The 24,002-nt window shown below is 39.8% G+C and overlaps 1 protein-coding gene across 2 annotated transcripts in view; it reads right to left on the bottom strand.

Moving 5' to 3' along the window:
• LOC150078510 (uncharacterized) overlaps positions 1-24,002 on the bottom strand; it is a 110,212-nt gene that overhangs the window by 14,138 nt on the left and 72,072 nt on the right. The window contains exon 5 of one of the 2 annotated variants that reach the window (XM_090384850.1): positions 6,603-6,713. The exons of the other annotated variant lie outside the window; for it this stretch is intronic. Coding sequence (XP_090240976.1) covers positions 6,603-6,713 — 111 coding nt within the window. The remainder of the gene's footprint in view (positions 1-6,602; positions 6,714-24,002) is intronic. 2 annotated transcript variants of the gene reach the window in all.

Below are 24,002 nucleotides of genomic sequence, written 5' to 3'. Positions count from 1 at the left end.
AAGGGGGTCTGTGAAAATGATGCTGTTCTGAGAGTTTGAAAGTTCAATTTGATTTAAGGCTAACATAATGGTTTACAGTGCTGCAGTATAGATGCTGCAATCTTTTGAAAGTCTTTGGGCCAATGTGATATCTGAAGAATAAACTGCTGCTCCCACTTCAGTTTCAGTTTTTGAGCCATCGGTATATAGGATGCAATGATTTAAAATTGTGACTTATAAGCAGGTTGCAGATGTTGATAGTTTATATGAGGGAGAGCTTGTTTGCTCCGGAACTGGAAGCAGAAGCCGTACGTAGGCTGTCTGATTATCCATGGTGGCGTATACTGTTTCGTCAGTGAAGTAATCAAATCTAATTTGTAAAGGAGGTTCTTGGGCCTCAGCATACAGGCTCTGCACAGGCAAGGTATGGAAAGCTCCAAGAGCTTTTCAAAGTGGGCAGTAATGTACTGGGTCAAGCCATCTCGGGGCACTAGGTCTTGCTGTAGACTGGGGCACCATAGTCTAACTTAGAATGAATGAGTAGGTGATATAAACGGAGTAGTATTGTTCTATCTGCTCCCCAGGATATGGTGGATAGGACTTTTAAGATATTCATTTTCTTCAGACAGTGGACTCTTATGTGACTGATATGCTCTAAAAACAAATTTTTTGTCAAAAAGAAGTCCTAAGAAACGGACTTCTAAGAAGCCCTGAGTTCTGGATCCGGGTGGAGATTTCTTTTTCTGCAGAAATGTATATATGTGGTCTTTTGTACTGAAATTTTATGTTCATATCTTTCTGTCCAGTTTATGACTTTGTTTATAGCTACTTGTAATTGTCGTTCTATTGTCTTCATATGCTGTACTTTCAATCTTTTATTAATGCACTGTACAATAAAGTATTTAGAAAAACAAAATATTCATGTTGTTAAATATACATAAACACACCTTTTTTCACAAAAACAAATCGATACTCACAAAAACTGCTTTTCCATGTGGTTGTATTGACTGTTACATTCATGTTTTGAAGAAATTACAAATAGTCAAATATTCGGGAGAAAAAGAAAAACATAATGCGCTCCATATTGTTTCAACTATTAAATAGACATTAGTGAACAAACTTTTGCACCTTTTAGTCGTTACTTTCAAGTCTCATTTTTTAAAAAAACTGTATCAAAGGTTTACTGTTTTATTGAATCTCTTTGTAACGATTTCAATAAGACGTTTTAACTGTAAAATTGAAAGTTGTTTCCAAGTCATCAGTCGTGTTCATACGTAGGACAAAAGCAAAAAAAAAAAAAAAATACACTCCACATTTCACCCATGCATTTTTTCCAAAAGTTTGTCCCATTCCTTGAATTTATGTATGCTTCCACAATGACAGATGGAAGTTTGTTCCAACAATCAAACACTTGCTGGCTAAAGGCAAATTTCCACACATCTGTTCTACAACTGCCTTTACTCAATTTGAATTTTATGCCTGCTCAAGTGCATAATCTGCATAAGAGGAAAGGAAGAATCCCATCAGCACTGAGCTTGCTCAATCCATTCAAAGCATTAAACACTTCAATCAGATCACCTCACATGTGCCCAGCCTCCAGACACTGCAGTTTGCAGAATTTAAGCCTTTCTTGGTAGGAGCAGCCTTTTGTTCCCCTCACCAATCTCATTGCCCTTCTCTATACTTGTTCCAGCATTGCCCTTCTCTATACTTATTCCTAAATTGGGGCATTGAATGGGTGTACTGGGAATGGTGGGAGATGGTTTACCAAGGTCATCAATACATAAGTTGGAAGAAAAATAGGATGCTAGCAGGTCAGTTTTATCTTTGGCATCTCTGTTCCCACCTCTCTCAAAACCAGATGTTCCATCTGGTTTTGAGAGAGGTGGGAACAGAGATGGACAAAAGTTCCGGCCAATAGATTTTGGCAAGAGACCAAATTTTCTAGAGATGGACAAAAGTTCCGGCCAATAGATTTTGGCAAGAGACCAAATTTTCTACTCTTAGCCTAGGTGAAATCTAATTTGGACTGATAAATAACTGCTTTACAATTTCTCCAAGCTTTGGTATTTGGTATACAGAAAATGACCTGGAGATCTGGATACAAGCCAATTATGATATGCAACAGTCTTTTCTTGAACAGCCTTCACACATTTATTGGAAAACCAAGGTTTAGATAAAAGAGGAGACTTTAAGGTGGAGTGTGGAATAAAGGATTTCATCCCTACAAGAACAATTTCACTGACACTATCTGAGCAAACATTGACATCAGAAGATTTGAAACAGAAATCTGACCAAATAAAAGAAGAAATCTCGCAGATCATTCCATTTTGCATTCTTGTAGAGCCAAACAATATGAGGTTGAGAGTGGCCATGAGAGAAAGGCTGCACTGGAGAAGAGATCACCACGTTGTGATCTGAAGTCTACATGACCACTCACACCTTGACTGTACTTAGAAGGGTTGTTTGTGAAAAAAAGAACAAGCATGTTGGCTGTGTGGTTAGGACTGTCAGGTATTCTGGTAGGTAAAGCAACAATCTGCGGGAGCTCATTAGTAATTGAAAATGCCTCAGCATCTTGATCAGCTGGAATTGTCAATGTCATGAACTTTAAAATCACCAAGGAAAATTACTTCCCTGTTAGGAAATTTGGACTGGAAAAAGTTAAGTTTCAAAGACAGGAAGTGAAAGAGTTCCAAGTGATTAGTGGAGTTGGGAGAATGATAAAGGCAACAGTTGAATTTGATAGAATGTTTATTTGATAGAATTAGAATGTGGTAGAGAATTTTAAGCCAGAGAAGATTGAAAAAAGATTCCAAATTACTAAATCTGAACAGACATATGTACAAGCACCACTTTTGAAATGAAAGGAATTATACAGTGAATAATTTGGACAGCTGAGGGGAAATAGGAAGTGAGAGGGGGTAAAAGTGGTAGGAAGACAGAGGGAGTAATGCCCACTTCAGTGAAAAGGGGACAGTAAGGGAACCCCAAGTCAGGATGCCCATCCTGCTCTGAGGGTGGGAGTTGACAGATGGCAGTGGGGTTACCCAACAGGCAAAAGGGGGAGGGAGCCACCCAGATTGGGGGAAGGGAAGGGGAGAGTGAGAGAGCAACCAACTCAGGTGGTAAGAGTGAAAGTTCATAGGGAAAGGGATCCCTATGTTAGAGTGCCTGTTTGCGGCACATTCCCACACTGGCCAGGGGTTAAGCCCAACTGACCAGTGTCTGTCCCCCCCCCACACCAAACCGACTAAGTAACTAGCAGAGAAGACAGCGAGATTATACACTAGCTGATCCGGATGACTCCTAGAGAGTTACCAATAGGTTCAGTATGGTGGACACTGTTTTAGAGCTGTACCCTTGAAATATAAGGAAGATTAGATCTTGCCATGATATACATCTTAACCTCAAAAAACATTAATCATACTGCATGTTGGAAGAAATGTGGGTTGCCGGAACTTTGCTCTGGAGACTTATATATACAGTAAACCCCCGCTATTCGCGGTTTCGCGATCGCCGATTTAATATAAAATGAAACCTCAAAAATGTGAATTTTAAAGCGCCGTGAATATTTTCCACCATAAAAAAACATGGGCGTGGCTAAAATTATCTTTCCCGGTCAAAACAGCGCTCAGTGGGAGAGGGGTGACAAAATCGCGAGCGTGAATGTTTCTCGCTAATCCTTGTTCAATATGTGTTATGCGCTTGTTATGGAAGGTTTCGTCGTTTGCTTTTAATTTATATGCTTATAAATTGAATAAATTTATCAATTTATAAATTGATATGCTTACAAAAGTGATAAATCTACCGTTTTGCAGTGTAAAACAGACTTTTTCGAGTGTGTTAATGGAAGAAAGTGACTTTATTGTGGACAAGTTCTTTCTAACCCCTACAAAAATATGACTACGAATAACAAGAGAAATGTGAAAATATCAAAGAAGGTGATGACATTAGCGAATAAAATTGAGTTATTAGATAAAATTTCTAATGGTGAAAGTGTCTCCTCAGTGGCAAAACATTATAAAATCAATGAGTCAACGGTACGATCAATCAAGAAATCGGAAGAAAAAATCCACCGTAGTGTCTGTGAAAACGCGCTAATTGCTTCAAAAATTTGCTCTGTAACTCGTGATGTTAAATTAGAAAAAATGGAAAAAGCTTTAAATCTATGGATAGAAGACCGAACTCAAAATAAAATTCCGTTAAATTCACTCATCATTCGTGAAAACGCAAAACTCCTTATCAACGCTTTAGCGAAACTGGTGATAGCACTGGCGGGATAGGTTTTTTAGCCAGCAAAGACGCTGGTTTGAAAGATTTGTTTGAAATTTCTAATAAATATTACATTTAATATTAAATTGTTTCTTATTTTCATTTCGATGCCATATGCTTGCATTTCACTATGTACTGTCTATGTATATAGTCATATTATGAAGGTACATATAATACATAGACAAAATTTTAGACTAGTTTTTCTTATATATTTCATACTTTGGAACGGAACCCCTTTATTACTATGGGAGCCATAACTCAGTATTTGCGTTTTCGGTATTCGCGGCATTTCTCAGGAACGTAACCCCTGCGAATATCTGGGGTTTACTGTATATATATATATATATATATCAAGAACTGTGATGTGACATCTCCTTCTCTGAAACTGTTAGATTCTATCATCTTTTCTTGAACTTAAATTTGTTGTTGGCAAGTTGGCCACTCCTTGTAGGTTTTCAAATAATTTTTCAATTAGAGGGCTATAAGGATTTATCATAAAGGATGTGGGGGCTAACAAAGTGTTTTAGTGTAAAAGGCGAAAGGTGTAGCTATACAGGGCATATCATAACATGGGATTCACTTCAGGGATGGATTTAGGGCCTAAAAACAATAAAAAAAAGTTCATGTAAACATAGGTCTGATTTCACCTTGCTTCTGAGTTACAGGCATTTTTTGTGTTCCAGTAATTCTTTCCACAAATTGAGTTAGCATAGCTGGCTCCATTCAACTGTTTACAAACAACGCATGATATCTTAAGAGGGCCTTGCTGTAATTATGTAAACAAGATCCTGTAATGTTCTTTGAGTGATTTCAGTTAGTTCTTCTGCTAAGGGCACTACATTTGATGCTGTGCATTTGCTGTGATAATGGAGGCTTATTCAAATCAAGAGACAGCAGACATGCATCTCATGTATAAACTTACTAAATGCAATGTAGCCAAGAAATGACATCTGTATGCAGAAAACTTTCCTAATCGTCCTGTTCCAAATAAGAAGACCTTTCAGAGAATACATGTAAAAATCAATGGCTGTAGACAGACCAGCACTAGAACTGTTGATTTGGAAGAAAAGATCCTCAATCATGTTGAAGAAAGTGATGGTGACAGCACGTAAAGGATAACAACAGCAGAAAAGCTACACATTTTCCCCCATCTGTGGATAAGCTTTCAGGCTCTTGAATAAAATTCATCACTTTGAACAGAAAATTAGGCTTCCACTTCATTTGACTGTGTTGAGAATTTTATGGGACCAACAGCTTTAGCCATATCATCTTCAGAGAGTACAAGGACTTCTGAAGCTGACTTCCCACCATGAGAAGCGTTTTATACTCTGTTTATGCAGATGTGTGCTTGATCACTATTTCCTAACTGCTGTGTTATTTACTAATGAATTTGATTTTCTAGAGATAGTATGGTCAATTTTCACACCACTCATTTGATGGGTTGAAGAAAATCTGCATGTCATTATTCAATCAAGACACCAGTAACAATTCAGAATGAATGTATGAGCAGAAATAAATGGCAACAATTTTATCAGGTTTATTGTTCTGCCTGGGAGATTAACAGGGGCATCTCACTGCAGTATTTTAAGAAAATATTTAAATGAGTTGTTGGAAGAAATTACACGATGTCATTCACTGCATGTGGTTTATGCACATTGGTGTTCCACCTCATTTTAGCTGTGTCACCAGAAATTTTTTGGTGTTATAGATTCCTAATAAATGGATAGGTTGTGAGGACCCACTGCCTGGCCTGCATGCTCTACAGACCTGAATCCACTTGATTTTTACTTGTAGGGCCATTTGAAAGCTATTGTTTATTCCACACCAATTGACAACATTGAAATGCTTTGCCAATGTGTGGGACAAGGCTGCCAGAAAATCCAAGAGACACCTGGAACTTTTGAGCATTTTCTGTAAACACCAGCAGATAGTCGCTGGAACACAAAAATGGCTGTAACTCAGAAACAAGGCAAAATCAGACCTATGTTTACATGAATGTTTTTTTATTGTTTTTAGATCCAAATCCATCCCTGAAGTGGGTCCCACATGTTATGATACATTCTGTATATGTGTGTGTGTGTGTGTGTGTGTATATATATATGTATATATATATATATAATTATTTTTTTAGTCCACCGTTTAAAATACTGATTATTATTAAAGAATTATCTTTAACTGGATTTTTTATGTACCCAAGTTCTTTCAACAATTATTTTACAAACCATTAGTATTAATATTAATTAGGGCTCTTCCGATTTGGCTTGTTTTAATATTTTGTTGTTAATATATTTTTAAATTCAACTTATATTAAACAGATATTAATAAACAGATTAAACTCAGATTTAGACCTCATCTTTCCTTTTCTTCTGGCTGATTTTCTGTTTTTCTACCATTAGTTGTTCTTGTTTAAGGTATTTATTATACCACTCTTTCAAACGAACAATCCTACTCTTAAGTTCCTAAAATAAAATATTTTTAAACTATTATTAACATTATTTTATTCAAATTGCATCTCCTAAGTCTAAATTTATATATAAAAAAATCTATACTTAGCTTCAGCTATGATATGCAGTATATGGTTAGCCTACAAAAGGCAGTTAATAAGTGTTTACTCTCACTTAGAAATATTTGAGTTAGGAATTTGAATGGCAATTTCAACCTTCTCTATGCAGCTACCTTCTAAAGCTACACATTTTTTCCCATCTGTGCATAAGCTCTTTCAGGTTCTCAAATAGAATTCCCCACCGTGAGCAGAAATTTAGGCTTCCATTAATTACTATCTCATCAATGAAATCTGTGGCTCCATAATGGCTTCTTCATTTTAGGGAAAAGGAAGAATGTTGACGGTGAGAGATCAAGCAAATCAGTCGGCATTGCATATTTTCAAAACCACACCTTGATTACAAAGTCCACTGTGCGATCAACCTTCTGAGCAGGAGCATTGTTTGCTAGGAGGCAGACGCACCTTTGGATAGCTTCTCGTATGAGTCCGCAGAAGGTTGCTACGGGTATCTGTGACCATGCAGACTGCAGTGCACCCTGGAGTTCCTGTAGGTTCCTTGGTGGAGGATACATCCATCTGATGTGTCGATCAAGGTGGTCCCATAGATTTTCAACTGGGTTAAGATCCGGGGAAATTCGGTGGCCAAGGGAGTAGCTTGAAGTCTTCGTCGTGCTCCTGAAACCACTCACGGACAATTCTGGCGACATAGCACGGTGCATTGTCTTGCTGATAGATACCATCGCCCCCAGGGAACACGATCAACATGTATGGGTGTACCTGATTGGCGACGATCGATAGGTAACCATTTGCATTCAGGGTGTCCTCCAGAGGTATCAGCGGACCCAAACCATGCCATGAAAACATTCCCCAGATCATAAAGCCCCCCCCCCACCAGCCTGCATTCTGCCAGCAATCGTGTCCGTGTGTTTGTTCTCGGAGGTTTCACGCCTAATACGTCACCATTCATCCACTCTGTGGAGAAGAAACTGTGACTAATCAGAGAAGACCACCCGTTGCCACTCGGCCGGGGTCTAGTGTAGGTATTGCTGTGCAAACTGACAACGTTGTTTGCCATGAACGGCCATCAGTATGGGTGCTGTCACCAAACATCTGCTCTGGAGCCCAATGCGCAATAGGGTTCGCTGCAATGTCGTGTTGGAGACCTTTCTAGTGGCCCCACGGTTCATTTGAACGGCCGGTTGAGCAACAGTAGTGCGCCGATCGGTCCTGACCAACCATTTCAGCTGATGTTCACCTCTAGGATCAATGGCGCATGGGGCTCCACGATTGGCACATTGGGTCATCAAAATTATCCCATTTGTCCAGTCTTGATACACTTTCACCACTACAGCACATGAGCATTTCACAAAGTCCACTGTTTCAGAAATACTGGCACCCTTGGCCCAATAGCACTGACACAATACAAGACTTCAGTTATAGCTCGGATGGACACACCATGGTTTTTTTAAGGGAAAGTCTTGCCTGACCAATTTGATTGGATACTATGATGTGGTCACAAAGGAACTGGATGCAGAGAATAACTTTGATATCATATATTTGGATCTTAGAAAGGCTTTCGATACTGTTGCACATGGAAGACTGCTGAACAAATTGAAGCAGTGTGGCACCGGAGGCAAATTGTTGCTATGGATAAAGGGATGGTTGAGTAGGAGAAGAAGAGAGTGGTAATCAATGGACACTGCTCATTGTGGACTAGACTGTTATTAGTGGAGTCCCTCAGGGTTCAGTATTGGGTCCATTGTTTTCTGTATTTATAAATGATATTGATGATGGTATATCAAGCTTAATGTCCAAGTTTGCAGATGATACGAAGGTTGGCAGGGTTGTTAAGGATACTAATGGCAGTATGCTGCTGCAACAGGATCCAGAAAAGTTGAGCAGATGGGCTGAGAGGTGGCAAATGAAGTGTTGTTGACAAATGTAAAGAGAAGCAGTCCAGTTAATTAGCTGTGTTGGTTTTGTTTCAAAAGGATTTTCTGGGACAAGCGTAAACCAGCACCAGAGCCAGAACCAGTCATGTTAGCCTACTAGAAATTTTCCCAGGGAACACTTAAACCTTAATGTTTAATTAAAAAACAAATTTTATATACATATAATAAACCCCAATGATTCAATGAATCAGTTTATAATTGAATAATTCCATTGAGGTTAATAAATTGAATCATTCCATATCAATGAAAAAACTGATTCAATGAATCAGTTTATCTCTTTCAAAATGAATGAAATAAACTGATTTTATGTAAAAAAATATAAATACAGTGAAACTTCCCTATAATGAATTCGATAAATCCAGCGAGAAAATTCTCCATAGAGAAATTTTTCATTGGAAATTGTCACCTAATTAGAAAATAAAAACAAACGCGAATGTACATTTATTTCAATATATTTTATCTCGAGAACATAGTTATTTACATTAAAAATTTACCCAATTATTGTGGGTAAGTATTACAAATGAAAAAAGTTGGTAATTTTATTTTGCGCCGTACAATTAAAAAATGTCTTATTCTTAAAGAAAACCTTTTATTCAGAGAATGAAAAACACTATCAGGAACATTTTCACAAACTGTAGACTGAGACAAATTTAAAAAAAAAAAAGGAATTATTTCTTCACGTCAGCTTTTCTGATGCATCTTTGGCATTGTCATTGATTACTTCATGATCATGGTTGTGCCTAACACTGTTCAACAGTATTTCAACTTCATTTGGATGTTCTGTTGTAGTCAGATCTGTTCATTCCATTGTTGTTCAACTTCTGCAGTCAATGCAAATCCCACTTTTCGAAAAACAATTTTGAACATTGTATTCGCTCACATCATTTGTCCAAACTTTTGCCAATTCAGAAATGCAATTTCTAAGGTTTCTTGTAACTTCTAGGTTTCTACGTTCTTGTAATGCATTGATAATCTTCATTGATATACCCTTTTGATAATGAAATTTAAAATTTTTAATAATGCCTTGGTACATTGGCTGGAGTTTTGATGTTATGTTTGTGTGGTAAGTGGTGGTAAAAACAACTTCACACTTTTAAGTTTGGCAGAAATATTGGCAGAATGTGCCAGAGTTATCAATAATCAACATTTTTTTTTTTTTTTTTCTTTTTTCAGTCATACACTTATCTAGTTTTAATATCCATTCTGGTAATTTATAATTTAATATCCATTCTTCAAAAATATCACTTATCCGTGCTTTTTTTTTTTTTTTTTTTTTTTTTTTTATTAAAGGTGCAGTCAACTTCCAGTGACCTTTGTGCTTCTAAGACATCTTGAGTTTTTTGATTTTCCAATGAATAAAAGTCTTAATTTTTCCACTTCCTATCATATTTACTCCAACTAGCACAGTGATTCTTTCTTTGCTTTGTTTTCCACCAAAAAATTTATCATTCTTAAAAGCAAGTGTTCTATTACGCAGATATTTAAAGAAAGGCTTTACCATTTGGTCAGCATTAAAAACATCCTTAGGTTCATATTCTTCCAAAATCTTTAAGGTTTTGTTCCTTCAACTATTGCAATCTTCTTCACTTACATCAACATTCTCCACAAATAACCTTTCCACAGTTCTGTAGCACTTCTTAAATTTATGTAGCTCTACCTTGTGCTAGAATTAAATTCTGTATATCCAAAAGACTGCAAATTTCAGAGCATGTTGCTTAATTATCGGACCTGATATTGGCATATTCTTTTCACATATTATTTTCACCCATTTTAGAACAGCTTTATCAACATCTTTATATACACACAACTTAATTTGTTTCTTGTTTGGTCTATTTCCAAGCAATATCTTTTTTCTTGAAACCTTGGTCAATTTCATGAAGAATCTCGATTTTATCATTTACACCTAAACACTTTTGCTTTGACATGTTCCTGCAATGGTAAAAACTACTCAAAGTGTGCAATTGAAATTAAATATAAATTTACAAATCTGTCCCATTTATTGCAAAATTTTTAGCTATATTTACCTGAAATTTATTAGAAAACCTAGTTAATCTTTAGTATATGGCACCCTTTCTGATCAATCATTGCCGAGGTATGGTGTGATGGAGTGATTGTCAGGTGTAGCTCCTCCCATCCATTGTTTTGATAGGCTGGTAATTATAGTTTGCATTAGAGTTACTGCTAATTTTTTAAAAATTTTGTGAGAGAGAGAGAGAGAGAGAGTGCAAACTTTGCTATATGGGGTTAATTTTGTTTCAAGTTGTGCAAAAATGTTCATAATATAGAGAAATTACTTAAATATAAGTTCGTAATGGAGCAGTTTCACTGTACTTTTACCATATTACCTTAGACAGTACAGGCATACCCCAGTTAGCGCTTTTAGTGCTGTTTCTCGTTTATAGCACTCTTGCAACTTGTGAAATTAAATTTTTTACTAGACCAGTCTTCAGGGGATGCCTTCAGAGGTCTGTTCTGCGGGCCTCTCCTCTAGAATCTGGTGCTGGACAATTTCTTGAACACCAAACTCAACAATGTACAGACCCAGGCCTATGCAGATGACCTGGTCATGCTCTTTTCTGCCAATAACAGAGCCCAACTGGAAGCAACTGCCAACTAGGCCATCTCTACCCTTCAAGCTTGGGCAAAGCATAACAACCTGAAGATCTCTCCAGAGAAAACCAATTCGATCCTACTAAAGGGTACCCTTGATCTGAGACCATCCCAAATCAAAGTCAATGGTGTCACAGTCAAACTAAAAACAGAGCTTAAATATCTAGGTTTGATCTTAGATAAAAGCTCTCCTTCACCTCTCATCTAGACCAACTCAGGATTAGGATCAGGAAGCCCAAGTCTCAAGTGTTGCCCGGAAAGACTGGAGCTTGAAGAAGAGAACACTCTTCCTCTTCTATAAGGCAGTTTTTATCCCGGTTATCGCTTATGCCTCCGGAGTCTGGTACAAGAAGGCCAATACAGCTGTAAACAGATCGTGCCTAAAAACTATCCAGCACTCTCTTCTCCTCCTGTCCTCGCGTGTCTGTTGCACTGTCAGCACCATGTGCTCCAGGTCCTCACTGGATCCCTTCCCCTGGACCTGGAGGTTGTTCGTCATGGGTTGCATTACCAATTGTCCAAAGGAAGAGCAGTTACCTATGCCGGATTCACCACTGACCCAGCAAATAATAGAAACACCTAAAAGAAGAGATTTAATGAACACCTAACGGACACCTGGCAAGAAAGATGGCAGATCACAACTAAAGGCACTGTCACTGAAAGATTCCTCCCGGATGTCAGGGCCTCTTACCCCTTCACACCTGGCTGGTTTTCACCAGGACTCTACAATACCTACCACCTCACTGGACATGGCTCCTTCCAGAAAAAATTACGACTTCGGAATTACAGACTCACCCCCGCTGCCACTGTGGAGAGGATCAGACGTGTGAGCACCTTGCCCACAGCTGTGAAATCTACGAGGACTTAAGGAGGAGCCTAATAAATAAACTACACTTCAACTACCAAAACTAAGAACACTTCAACCTACAGAATGAAGAAACTTACAGAGCCTTCATTCAATTTGCAATGGACCTATTCACCAGGCAGAAAGTGCTACCACCACCATAGTATCCGAATCAATAGGTCAAACACCATGGTTGCCAACTGTTACTGCACATCGCTGAGCCTAGGTTGCTAATGCCTCGGACCAAACTTGCACAAGACTTGACCAACAAACCATCCAGAGTACAGAACAAAACTTGACCCTTCACATTTCGAGTAGTCGACTGGTCTCCCCACTTGGACAAGACAACACAAGTGGTACATCAAAATTATTGCCCGACCTATCAGCTCATTCTCAAATTGGTCGTAGCCACTGAAATCCCAGGAAAGTAGATGGAAGGACAGGGTTCTCACATACTTTGACAAATTCCTCATCAACTCCTGGACCAACTTCTCCCCACTGGACGTGACACATCTCATCAAGAAGAGACCTAACATCAGTCCCTGGACTTGACCACCCTATCTTGGACTCCGGGTTTTGATCTCTCCACTCATTTATTATCATGGACTACTGGACCAGCCTTCAGTCTGGATGTGACACAGTCACCGAATGGAGCCCCAATGATGACACCTGGACTAGACCTTCTCGAACATGACCTATCCACCATAACAGCAATCATGCCGCTGGAGCCTCCACTCTGATTTCCACCAAGTTGTCGGCTCTTACTGACTCGTGCTGGCTGTACCTACCCTGCACTAGCGGGGTCTCTCTATTTTTTTTTTTTTTTTTTGTGTGGAGTGGTTTTTTGTCCCCACCACCCCACTCCTCCCTCTGATGAGGCATTGGGCATGTCATACTGTTTGCAGGGGGCCATCTTCCCCGTTGGCCCCTTCCTTCTATTTCCTACCCTCCAGTCTTCTGCCTCCCCCTTACTTTTCTCTTACACCTTTTTTTTCCTGGGGTGGAGGGTAGTTTTCATCCCTCTGCCATCCCACTTTTTCCTCGGGTGAGGCATTGGGCATGCCACACTGTCTGCAGTGGCCACCATCCCCATATTATTCTTTTACACAACATTTTCCCCCCTCCATACCTCACAGGTCTAAATCTAAATACATCAAAATTATTGCCTGACCTATCAGCTCATTCTCAAATGCGGTCCTAGCTTCTGAAATCCCAGGAAAGTAGGTGGAAGGACCTGCCAGAGTACTCTAGCATCAGTGGTACACCCGGTCAGCCTCCCCGTAGCACGATGTGGTAATGTTGGGTCCCACTAAGGGCTTGGTGGCTAATAGACTGGAAGAACAAAGGGCACAACACAATATACTGCACATGACCCAATACACCTTCAAATCTCTGGCCTGATACAATGTACACCTGCAGAGATGGGAGAAATCCCAGGAGCCATTAGACACAAACATACCTTACACTATGTAATGTTATGTGACGATATTACATATATTTTTATTCACACCTTAAGTTTTCTTTATTCATAAAAAAGTCAAATATATATATACAAAAAAAAGTAGTTAACCATATTAACATTTTGACCACACATATGTGTGTGTGGTCAAAATGTCAATATTAGAACTGGAAAAGGAATTAGAAAATGTGAATTGGAATATCATCGGTTTGGCTGAAACAAGAAGAAGAAATGAATCACTTATAAGTTTATCAAGTGGAAATCTGCTGTACACCAATGGAAACAGTGAAAGGAGTGAAGGTGGAATTGGGTTTCTGGTCCATAAAGATTTTAAAAACAACATTTTGGAATTCAAAAGTACATCACCAAGGGTGTCAAGACTAATACTCAAGATTTCTAAGAGGTACAAGCTAAAGATTATAATGATTTATGCACCAACATCGAGCCATGATGATGAAGAGGTTGAAGAAATGTACACTGAAATTGAGAGTCTTGTAGATGAGCAGAAAACCCACTACACTATTATCATGGGAGACTTCAATGCTAAGGTTGGAAAAAGGCAAAACAGCGCAGAAAGAGGAACTATAGGAAATTTTGGAATTGGTGAAAGAAATAAAAGAGGTGAAAGACTTGTGGAATTTGCAGAATCTCAAGGAATGTCAGTAATGAACACTTTTTTCAAGAAAAGGGTGAACAGGAAGTGGACATGGAAGAGTCCAAATGGATTAACAACTAATGAAATCGACTTCATCCTCACTAACAGAAGATATATTGTGAAGGATGTTACCGTCCTGAATAAGGTAAATGTTGGAAGTGATCATAGAATGGTAAGATGTACACTTGATATAGATGTAGGAAAGAAAAGGAAAAAACTGACTCGAGTAAATAATACAAAGGTCTTTGAAATAACAGGAGGAGAAAAAGCAGTACGTACTGGAACTTAAGAACAAGTTTGAGCTTCTGCAGACTGCTCAGGACCAAGATATTGACGAGGAATATTACAACTTTCTGAAAGTGATAAAGCCCAAGAAACCTATAGGGAAACAGAAATCCAAAGAAGAAAAAATTAGTCAAGAAACACTTGTCATGATGAACCAAAGACGACAAATGAAGAGCAAGAAAAACACTGACAGGGAGAAAATTGAGTATACTGAGTTATGCAAAGCCATTAGAAAGAGACTCAGAGAGGACATAAGAAGATTTAACACAAGAAAAGTAGAACAAGCATTAAGGGAAAACAAAGGATTTAAATCAGCAGCCATGAGCAGTAATACAGAAAGACAAATGATACTGAAACTGAAGAATAGCGATGGTGTACTTATAAACAGCAGAGAAGGCATAATTCAAATAGCAGAAGACTACTATAGAGAATTATACAAGGAGCGAGGGAATGATACCAGCAGTGGGGAAGATGGATTGCAAAGTAGCAACACATACGACATACCCGATATTCTTCCTGATGAGGTAGAACATGCATTGAAGAAAATGAAGAATCGGAAAGCCCCGGGGGAAGATGAAGTTACTGTAGAGTTGTTAAAATTGGGAGGAAGAGACATAACACAAAAACTGGCAAGGCTCTTCACAAAGTGCATTAGAAAAGGTGTGATGCCTAAGCAGTGGAATAATGCAATCATAGTTTTGCTGCATAAGAAAGGAGATAAATCAGAAATTGGAAATTATAGACCAATTAGCTTGTTATCCCATATCTACAAGTTGTTCACAAGGGTCATTACTAACAGATTAGAAAGAATACTTGATGAGAATCAACCGAAAGAGCAAGCTGGCTTTAGGACAGGATTCTCAACTATGGATCACCTTCACGTAATATCACAGCTAATGGAGAAAGCAAATGAATATAAAACACCATTATGCCTGGCATTTGTGGATTATGAAAAGGCATTTGACTCCATACAGCATAAGGCAATGTTTCGGGCACTGGAAAGACAAGGCATAGATACTCCATATATTATGATTTTGAAGAAAATATATGAGAGTGCTACATCCTTTATTAGACTAGACAAAGACAGTAGCAAATTTAAAATCGAGAAAGGAGTTCGACAAGGAGACACAATATCTCCGAAGCTGTTTACTGCTGCCCTTGAGGAAGCTTTCAGAAGATTAGACTGGTCACAGAAAGGAGTCAATGTGAACGGAGAGTACCTAAACCATTTACGATTTGCAGATGACATTGTGGTCATAAGCCACAATCCCAAAGAATTAGAGGAAAATCTTAATCAGTTATGCACAGTTAGTAAGGATTTTGGACTAAAGATGAATATGGCTAAAACAAAAGTAATGATGAACAAGTATGCCACGGAAAGGGAAATAATGATTGAAGGAGCAGTAATTGAAAAGGTGGAGTCATATACTTATCTGGGACAAGTTATTAGCTGTAATAATGATAAATGGCTGGAAGTCAAGAGAAGAATAAATTTTGGATGGATAGCATTCAGGAAATATAGTCACATACTGAAGAGCAATATCCCAGTTTGTCTGAAACGTAAAATAATGAATCAATGTATACTCCCCACCATGACTTATGGAAGTGAAACTTGGGCACTCACCAAAAGAATGGAAGAGAAGCTGAGAACTACACAGCGAAGAATGGAACGAATTATATTGGGAATCAGACTGTTAGATAAGAAGAGAAACACATGGATTAGGCAGCAAACTCAAGTAAAGGACATTCTTATCAAAACTAAAGAACTAAAATGGTCTTGGGCAGGACACATAGCTCGAAGACATGATGACAGATGGACTAAGAAAATAACAGAATGGTACCCAAGAGGAGCTAGAAGAAAACCTGGAAGACAAAGGCGGAGATGGATAGATGAAATTCATGAGTTTTTGAGTAGTAAATGGATGGCCAGTGCTCAAAACAGAAGGAACTGGAAAGTTGCTGGAGAGGCCTTCATCCTGCAGTGGATTGAAAATGGCTGATGATGATGATGATGATGATGTGTGTGTGAAGCACTCGGATTGGCTACATGAATGGATTCAATCATATTGGCCTTAATTCACTACTGCGTTGCAGCTCACAGCCAATCAAACTTTCCTCTCAAGCTCTTACCTCAAGTTCTGCTACAATCACCTGTGCACACATTCTTATTTTGGCATAAATTTTTTAAAATTTATTTTTTTATGTTATTTATTATGCTGAAAATGCACTTGAAGTTGCAGGCCAATCCGAGTGTGTCAGACATACAGACATACATATGTGTGAAGCACTTGGATTGGCTACATGAATGGATTCAATCTCATTCGCCTTAACCCGCTACTGCATTGCAGCTCAGAGCCAATCAGCATTCTTTTCAAGCTCTTATCTCAAGTTCTACCACAATCGCCTGTGTACATTCTTATTTTGGCATAAATATTTTTATTTCTATTACACATTATACAACTGCAAGTGCTAATAATGCATCTAAGGTGCTGAGGAAAAGCATTTCCTTGAATGTAAAACTGCAAGTGTTGAGGCAATTAGAAGCTGGTGATTTTGAAATCGAACAAGAAGGCCTAGATGACGATTGATATTTTCCAACAGTGGTTTGTTTCATATTTGTGTCCTGCAGTAGAGCACTATTATGAAGAGCACAACCTTGAATCAAGGGCAATGTTGCTGCTCGATAATGCCCCAGGCCGTCCCAAGAATTCGTATAAAATTTGATACGAGAAGTCGTATCAAATTTTAAGGCCTATTACATTCAGATAGCTCGTAGACGAAACAGATCGTCAAGATAAACAAACCATCAGGCAATTTTGGAAAATACATCATGAATGCTACAGACAATATCACAGCAGCCTGGCACAAAGTGACTCAAAACTGAATGAATGGAGTGTGGAAGAAGCTATGGCCAGAAGTGTGCAACAAATTTATAGGATGTGGTGAGAAAGCAGTCAACAAAAACATCACTGAACTAGCCTGTAAAGCAGGAATTAAGGATGTCAACATGGATGATGTTGAGGAATTACTGATGTCTCATGGTAAGAGTCTTACCAATGATGAACTCCAAGAGATAGCAAAGCAGTGCATACAGATTGAAACAAAAAATTGAAACAGATTGACACAGATGCAGAGAAGGAAACACCAGTGAGAAATCTCACCACAGAATTCCTCAGTGGTAGTACTGCTACAATCTCCCAAATCATTAGTAGAGGCATATGATGCAAGGAAGCAAGCTTATGCAAAAAAAAAAAAAACCACGTCCAGCTGAGCCTTAAATTTATTTAGGCTATCAACTTCCACAACAAGGGATGGAAGTCTGTTCCACCAACCAACTACCCGCTGGCTAAAGGCAAATTTCCGTACATCTATGCTACACCTGTCTTTCCTCAATTTGAATTTATGCCATCTCAGGTGATTATTCTGAGCAAGAGGAAAAATCCCATCAGCATTGAGCATGCTCAAACCATTCAAGGCTTTATACACCTCTATCAGATCACCTCACCGGTGCCTAGTCTCTAGACACTGTAATTTGCAAAACTTAAGCCTTTCTTTGTAAGAGCAACCCTTTGTTTCATTCACTAATCCTGTTGCCCTTCTCTGTACTCGTTCCAGCAGCTCTACATCCTTCTTGAAACGAGGCCTCCAGACCTGTATACAGTACTCAAGGTGTGGCCTGATCATTGCCTTATACAAGGAAATAATCACCTTCTTAACCCTGCTAGAAAAAAATTCCTGTATATCATTGACAAGACACCATGAGCTACTCTTGCAGCCCATTTGCACTGCTCAGTAAACTTCATATCTGCCTGCACAATTACCCCTAGGTCCTTTTCATTCTCTACCACTGTCAGTGTAGTACCACAGTGTTGATACGTTACTCTGGGGTTACTGTTTCCCATATGTAGTACTTTACATTTGTCAATGTTAAACTTCATTTGCCACCTCTCAGCCCATCTGCTCAACCTTTCAAGATCCTGTTGCAGCAGCATACTGTCAGTAGTGTCCTTAACAACCCTACCAAACTTTGTATCGTCTGCAAACTTGGACATTAAGCTTGATATACCATCATCAATATTATTTATAAATACAGAAAACAATAATGGACCCAACACTGAACCCTGAGGAACTCTACTAATAACATTAGTCCACGATGAGCAGTGTCCATTGATTATCACTCTCTGTCTTCTCCCCCTCAACCACCCCTTTATCCATAGCAGCAATTTGCCTCCAATGCCACACTGCTCCAATTTGTGCAGCAGTCTTCCATGTGCAACAGTATCAAAAGCCTTTCTAAGATCCAAATATATAATATCAAAGTTATTCCCTGCATCCAGTTCTTTTGTGACTGCATCACAGTATCCAATCAAATTGGTCAGGCAAGACTTTCCCTTAACAAAACCATGCTATGTCCAAGCTATAACTGAAGTCTTGTCTAGATGATCCTGCAGTTTGGTTTGGTTTGGTTTGGTTTTTAATGGCGCATTGGCAGCTAAGGCCATAATGCGCCAAGACAAATTTAAAATCTTATTAAACATTTTGGTAGCAAAGGCTACCACGTGAAACAATTAATTATTATGTTTAAAAAGGTATAAAAGTAAAAGCATAAAACTTAGATCTTTGTATAAACATTAATAAATTGTAAAAAGTTAAAAACGTCAGACATATTGTCTCTGTCACATATTATCTGACTGAGTGTAAATGGCTCAGTCAAATTATTAAAATCAGTAAAACACAAGCGTCGTGCTTCAATAAAAACAGGACATTCTACAAAAATGTGATTGACGGTTAAAATTACGTTACATATCTCGCACATAGGCGGGTCATCCGCCCTCAGCAATTAGGAATGCGTTAGATGACTATGACCTATGCGGAGCCGAGCAAGAACAACTTCCTCTCTTCGGTCCCTGCGTAGACTGGACTGCCATTGCGCAATTACAGGCTTAATACGATGTAATTTATTTGTGGCCTGTCCGTGCCAAGAATCTTGCCATTGGGAGAGTAATTTAGAACGTATTATTTGCCTGTAGTCTGTATAGGGGACTGACAGACAATGATTATCCAGGGAAATGGCTGATTTAGCAGCGGCATCAGCCGATTCATTTCCCCGGATCCCAATGTGGCTTGGGATCCAGCAAAAACGAATATCATATTCCAATTCTATGAGAGAAAAAAGAATCTGCCGGATCCTGGACAGGATCGGATGAGGGTTAAAATTCACCGATACCAGAGCCTGTAACGCGCTTGATGAATCACAATAAATCATATACCTCTGGTAGTCGCGATTTTTAATGTGATCTAGGGCTGATTGTATTGCATGCAACTCAGCAGTATAGATGCTAGTTTCTTGTGGGATCTTATAGGATAATGTTTTGTGAGGGAGCACAACAGCAGACCCCACATGACATTCTAACTTTGAGCCATCTGTATAGATTGGCAGAAAGTCAGAATACTGCTGTCTATGTGATGCTGTTGTTGTTTTGGTTTTTAGGAGCATTAGCAACTAAGGCCATATTGCTCCGGAATATGCGGTGGTCATTCCTTGACCTTTCCGCATCCTCCATATTTGGTGGTGACGGGCTCGAACCCCGGTCTAATCAAGAAGCGTGTGCTGCGCACTGCTGCTCCTTCCCACCTGGCTACGGAGACGCCCTATGTGATGCAAAGAGTTGCTGGTAGACAGATGGCGGTGTCGTAGCCTTCTCCCAGATCTTAAGGGAGAAGTTGCAAGTTGGAAAATAAGCATGCCAGGGTGGAAAGAATTGCCTTGGTGACTGGGCAACGTTGTCTACCGACAAGTTGAGCTCATTCAGCAGCCCTTGGATGCGAATACCAAAAGGTTTGTTGGCAGTCCGACGGGTGTTGTAGAGGTTTTCCCAGCGTGGCTCAAAAACGGATGGCCACGTGGGATGATCGTGCAGGGATTTTAATTTGAAGGCATACTGTAAGGACAACTGCTTACGTCGAAGAGACAGAGATGGTTCATTTGCTTCAACATAAAGGCTTTGGACAGGAGATGTGCGAAATGCTCCAGTGGCTGTCCGGATGGCTTGATGGTGGATTGGATCTAACCACCGAAGTGCACTATCTCTAGCAGAACCATAAACCTGAGACCCATAGTCGAGTTTGGAACGGACAAGTGCTCGGTAAAGGCGAAGAAGGGTAGAACGATCTGCGCCCCATGAAGTTGATGAAAGGGCACGAAGGATGTTAAGCCCTTTGACACATCTTGTCCTCAGCTGACAAATGTGTTGTAAAAATGTCAGCTTTTTGTCGAAAATAAGTCCAAGGAATTTGAATTCTGCTACAACTGGGATGTTATTTTGCCCAAGCCTCAATTCTGGCTTGGGCAAAATAACATTGTACACAAACGGTCTTCTGTGATGAAAATCTGAACCCATTAGCCAAAGACCAAGCTGTGAGACGATCAATGGTTTTCTGCAGTTGCCTTTCAATGACCCTCATATTGCATGAATTGCAAAATATAGCAAAGTCGTCTACATAGAGGGCATTGTTTACAGTGGGTGGAAGTTGTTCTGTGATAGAGTTTATTTTGATTGCGAAAAGCGTAACACTTAGAACGGATCCTTGTGGGACTCCCTCTTCCTGAGAGAAAACTCGAGAGAGGGTGGATCCTAAACGGACTTGAAACTGGCGATTCGAAAGAAAGTTTTTAATAAAAACAGGAAGGTTACCTCTAAGACCAAAGTTATAGAGGTCTTTTAAAATTCCAAATCGCCAGGCTGTGTCGTACGCTTTTTCAATATCAAAGAAAACTGCTACCAAATGCTCGGATTTAATAAAAGCATCACGAATGGACGTTTCCAATCGGATTAAATGATCCAGAGTGGATCTATTTCTTCGGAAGCCGCACTGTGTCCTGGAAAGCAGACCATTTGTTTCTAAATACCATACGAGGCGTGCATTAACCATTCTTTCCAGGACTTTGCACAAACAGCTTGTCAGAGCAACAGGACAATAATTACTTGGATTGCTAGGATCCTTTCCTGGTTTTGGGAAGGCAAGAACGATTGCTTTCCGCCAGGAGTCCGGAAATTGTTTATTAAGAAAAATTCTGTTAAACAGAATTAAAAGGTGATCCTTACATTGTGGTGTGAGGTGTTTTACCATTTCGTAGTGGATGTCATCGGGCCCCACAGCACTTGCGTGCGTGAGAAAGAGTGCAGCATTTAACTCCTCCTGTGAAAAGGGCTTGTTATACGATTCAAGCCCTTTTGAATAGAAGTTCAGGGGGTTTTTCTCATTTTTCTCTTTCAGGGCCAAAAACTCTGTGGGAAAAGATGTTATTGCAGATATTTTTGCAAATGTTTCCCCTAGAGTATTTGCTACTGCAGTTCGATCTGCAATTGGACATCCATTATGCTCGAGGATCACAGAAGGGCATGGTGGATATTTTCCCTTCATTTTCCGGATCTTATCCCAGACTACTTTTGAGCTAGCAGCCTGATTTATGGAAGATGTAAAACGAATCCAAGATTTCCTTTGGCTCTGACATCGTACATAACGTGCTTTCGCACGTGCACGTTTAAATGTTATTAAATTTTCAGTTGTGGGATATCGGCGGAATATCCCCCAGGCTTTGTTTTGTGCTTTTTTTGCTGCTGTGCATTCGGAATTCCACCAAGGTTTCGGAAATAGTGGGAACCGGCTAGATGATTTTGGGATTGCAATTGCAGCTGCTTGGACAATTGTTTCTGTGACATACACGACTGCATCATTGATTGGCACCTGACTGACTGTAGCGATGTCAAGATTTGCCAGATGTTGAAAGGCATTCCAGTCAGCCTGATCAAGCTTCCACCGCGGTAAACTAAATGGAAGACACGGTCTACCACTAGTTAGGGTGATTATCACGGGGAAGTGATCGCTTCCATATGGGTTCTCCTCTACCTCCCAAGCAAGTGAAGGAAGGAGAGAAGGGGTGCAGATAGAAAGATCAATGGCAGAGAAAGTTCGGGTAGGCATGTGGAAGAAGGTGTTTGTTCCCACATTTAGGAGGGAGAGATCATTGTCAGTGAGCATATGCTCTATGACTCGTCCCCTTCCATTGATGTCAGCACTACCCCACAGAGTGTTATGTCCATTGAAATCCCCAAGAATTAAACAAGGGAAAGGCAATTGCATGATAAGATCATCAAGGTCTTTCTGGGGGATGTCAGTCCCAGGTGGCAAATAAACAGAGCAGACAGTTAATAAGAACCCCACTGTAAGGCGAATTGCTACAGCTTCAATGCTAGTTGTAAGCTGCAAAGGCTGAAATGGGATCTGGTTGCCGACGAGGATTGCGACTCCTCCGTGGGCAGGACCATCCACAATTCTATCCTTACGAATGATGGTAATGTTATGCATGGTGGGGTCATCATTTGCCTTTAAATAAGTCTCCTGTATGCAAAAGCAAACTGGTTTGTGCTTTTGCAGGAGTGCCTTGATGTCGTCAGTATTTTGCCGGAATCCACGACAATTCCACTGTAGGAATTTAGCCATTATTTGGACTTGGTGGGTCCATCAGGCGGCTTCCGAGGTGCTGAGGGCTTAATTTTGTCAGTCTTGGATTTCTCTTTCTTGGGGAAGTATGGACGCTGTCCTGTGTCCATTTCTTCCTCAGCGAAGAGTTCCAAAACTGACTCATCATGTACCTCCTTCTGCTCGACATCCATGTTTTCCTGGGTACTAGGTGTTACTTCCCCTTTCTTATTCTTTTCTTTTGCTTTTGTTACTTGTGGAGCATTAGGAGGTATCGATATAGGAGTGGCAGCTGATTGGTCCTTCTGTGCAGGTTTTTGGGAGCTTAAAAGATAACGTGCAATGGGAGTAAATGATTCTTTTGGAGGGACAGACATGTCCGTCTGAGTCCCAATCGAACATCTCCCTGCTACCTTCTGGGCGTAGGTAGGTTTTTTGATGTTAAGAGGTTTCACTGCTTTTCTTGCCTCCTGGTACGATATGTTTAGCTCTGCCTTCAGCCGTTGAATCTCTTTTTCTTCTTTCCACCTCTGGCATGCCCTTGAATAGGCCGGATGTTCTCCCTCACAGTTAATGCAGGTGGGTTTAGTGGCTGAACATGCTGTTGTTTTGTGGTCCTTTGCACCGCACCGGGCGCATGCAAGGACTCCACGGCAGGCCATTTGAGAATGTCCATACTTCTGACATTTAAAACACCGTAAAGGGTTCGGAATGTATGGACGTACTGGACAGTTGATGTATCCAGCTTTAATCTCATCAGGAGGTTTGGGAGAGTTAAAAGTCAGGATAACACTCCTGGTTTTAACAATTTTCCCATCCCTTCGCGCAGTGATTCTCTTGACGGCAGTAACTCCCCGTGGTTTTAGTTCGGAGCAGATTTCCTCCTCGGTGACGTCGAGAAGGTCCCACTCCGAAATGACACCTCTCGATGAATTTAGTGTTCTGTGTGGCGTCAC

Source organism: Mastigoproctus giganteus, chromosome 11 (genome assembly GCF_048544385.1).
Source record: "Mastigoproctus giganteus isolate SK-2022 chromosome 11, ASM4854438v1, whole genome shotgun sequence".
Lineage (NCBI taxonomy): Eukaryota > Metazoa > Arthropoda > Arachnida > Uropygi > Thelyphonidae > Mastigoproctus > Mastigoproctus giganteus.
Note: the sequence above shows the minus strand (reverse complement) of the source record. Positions and strands in the feature narration are given on the sequence as shown.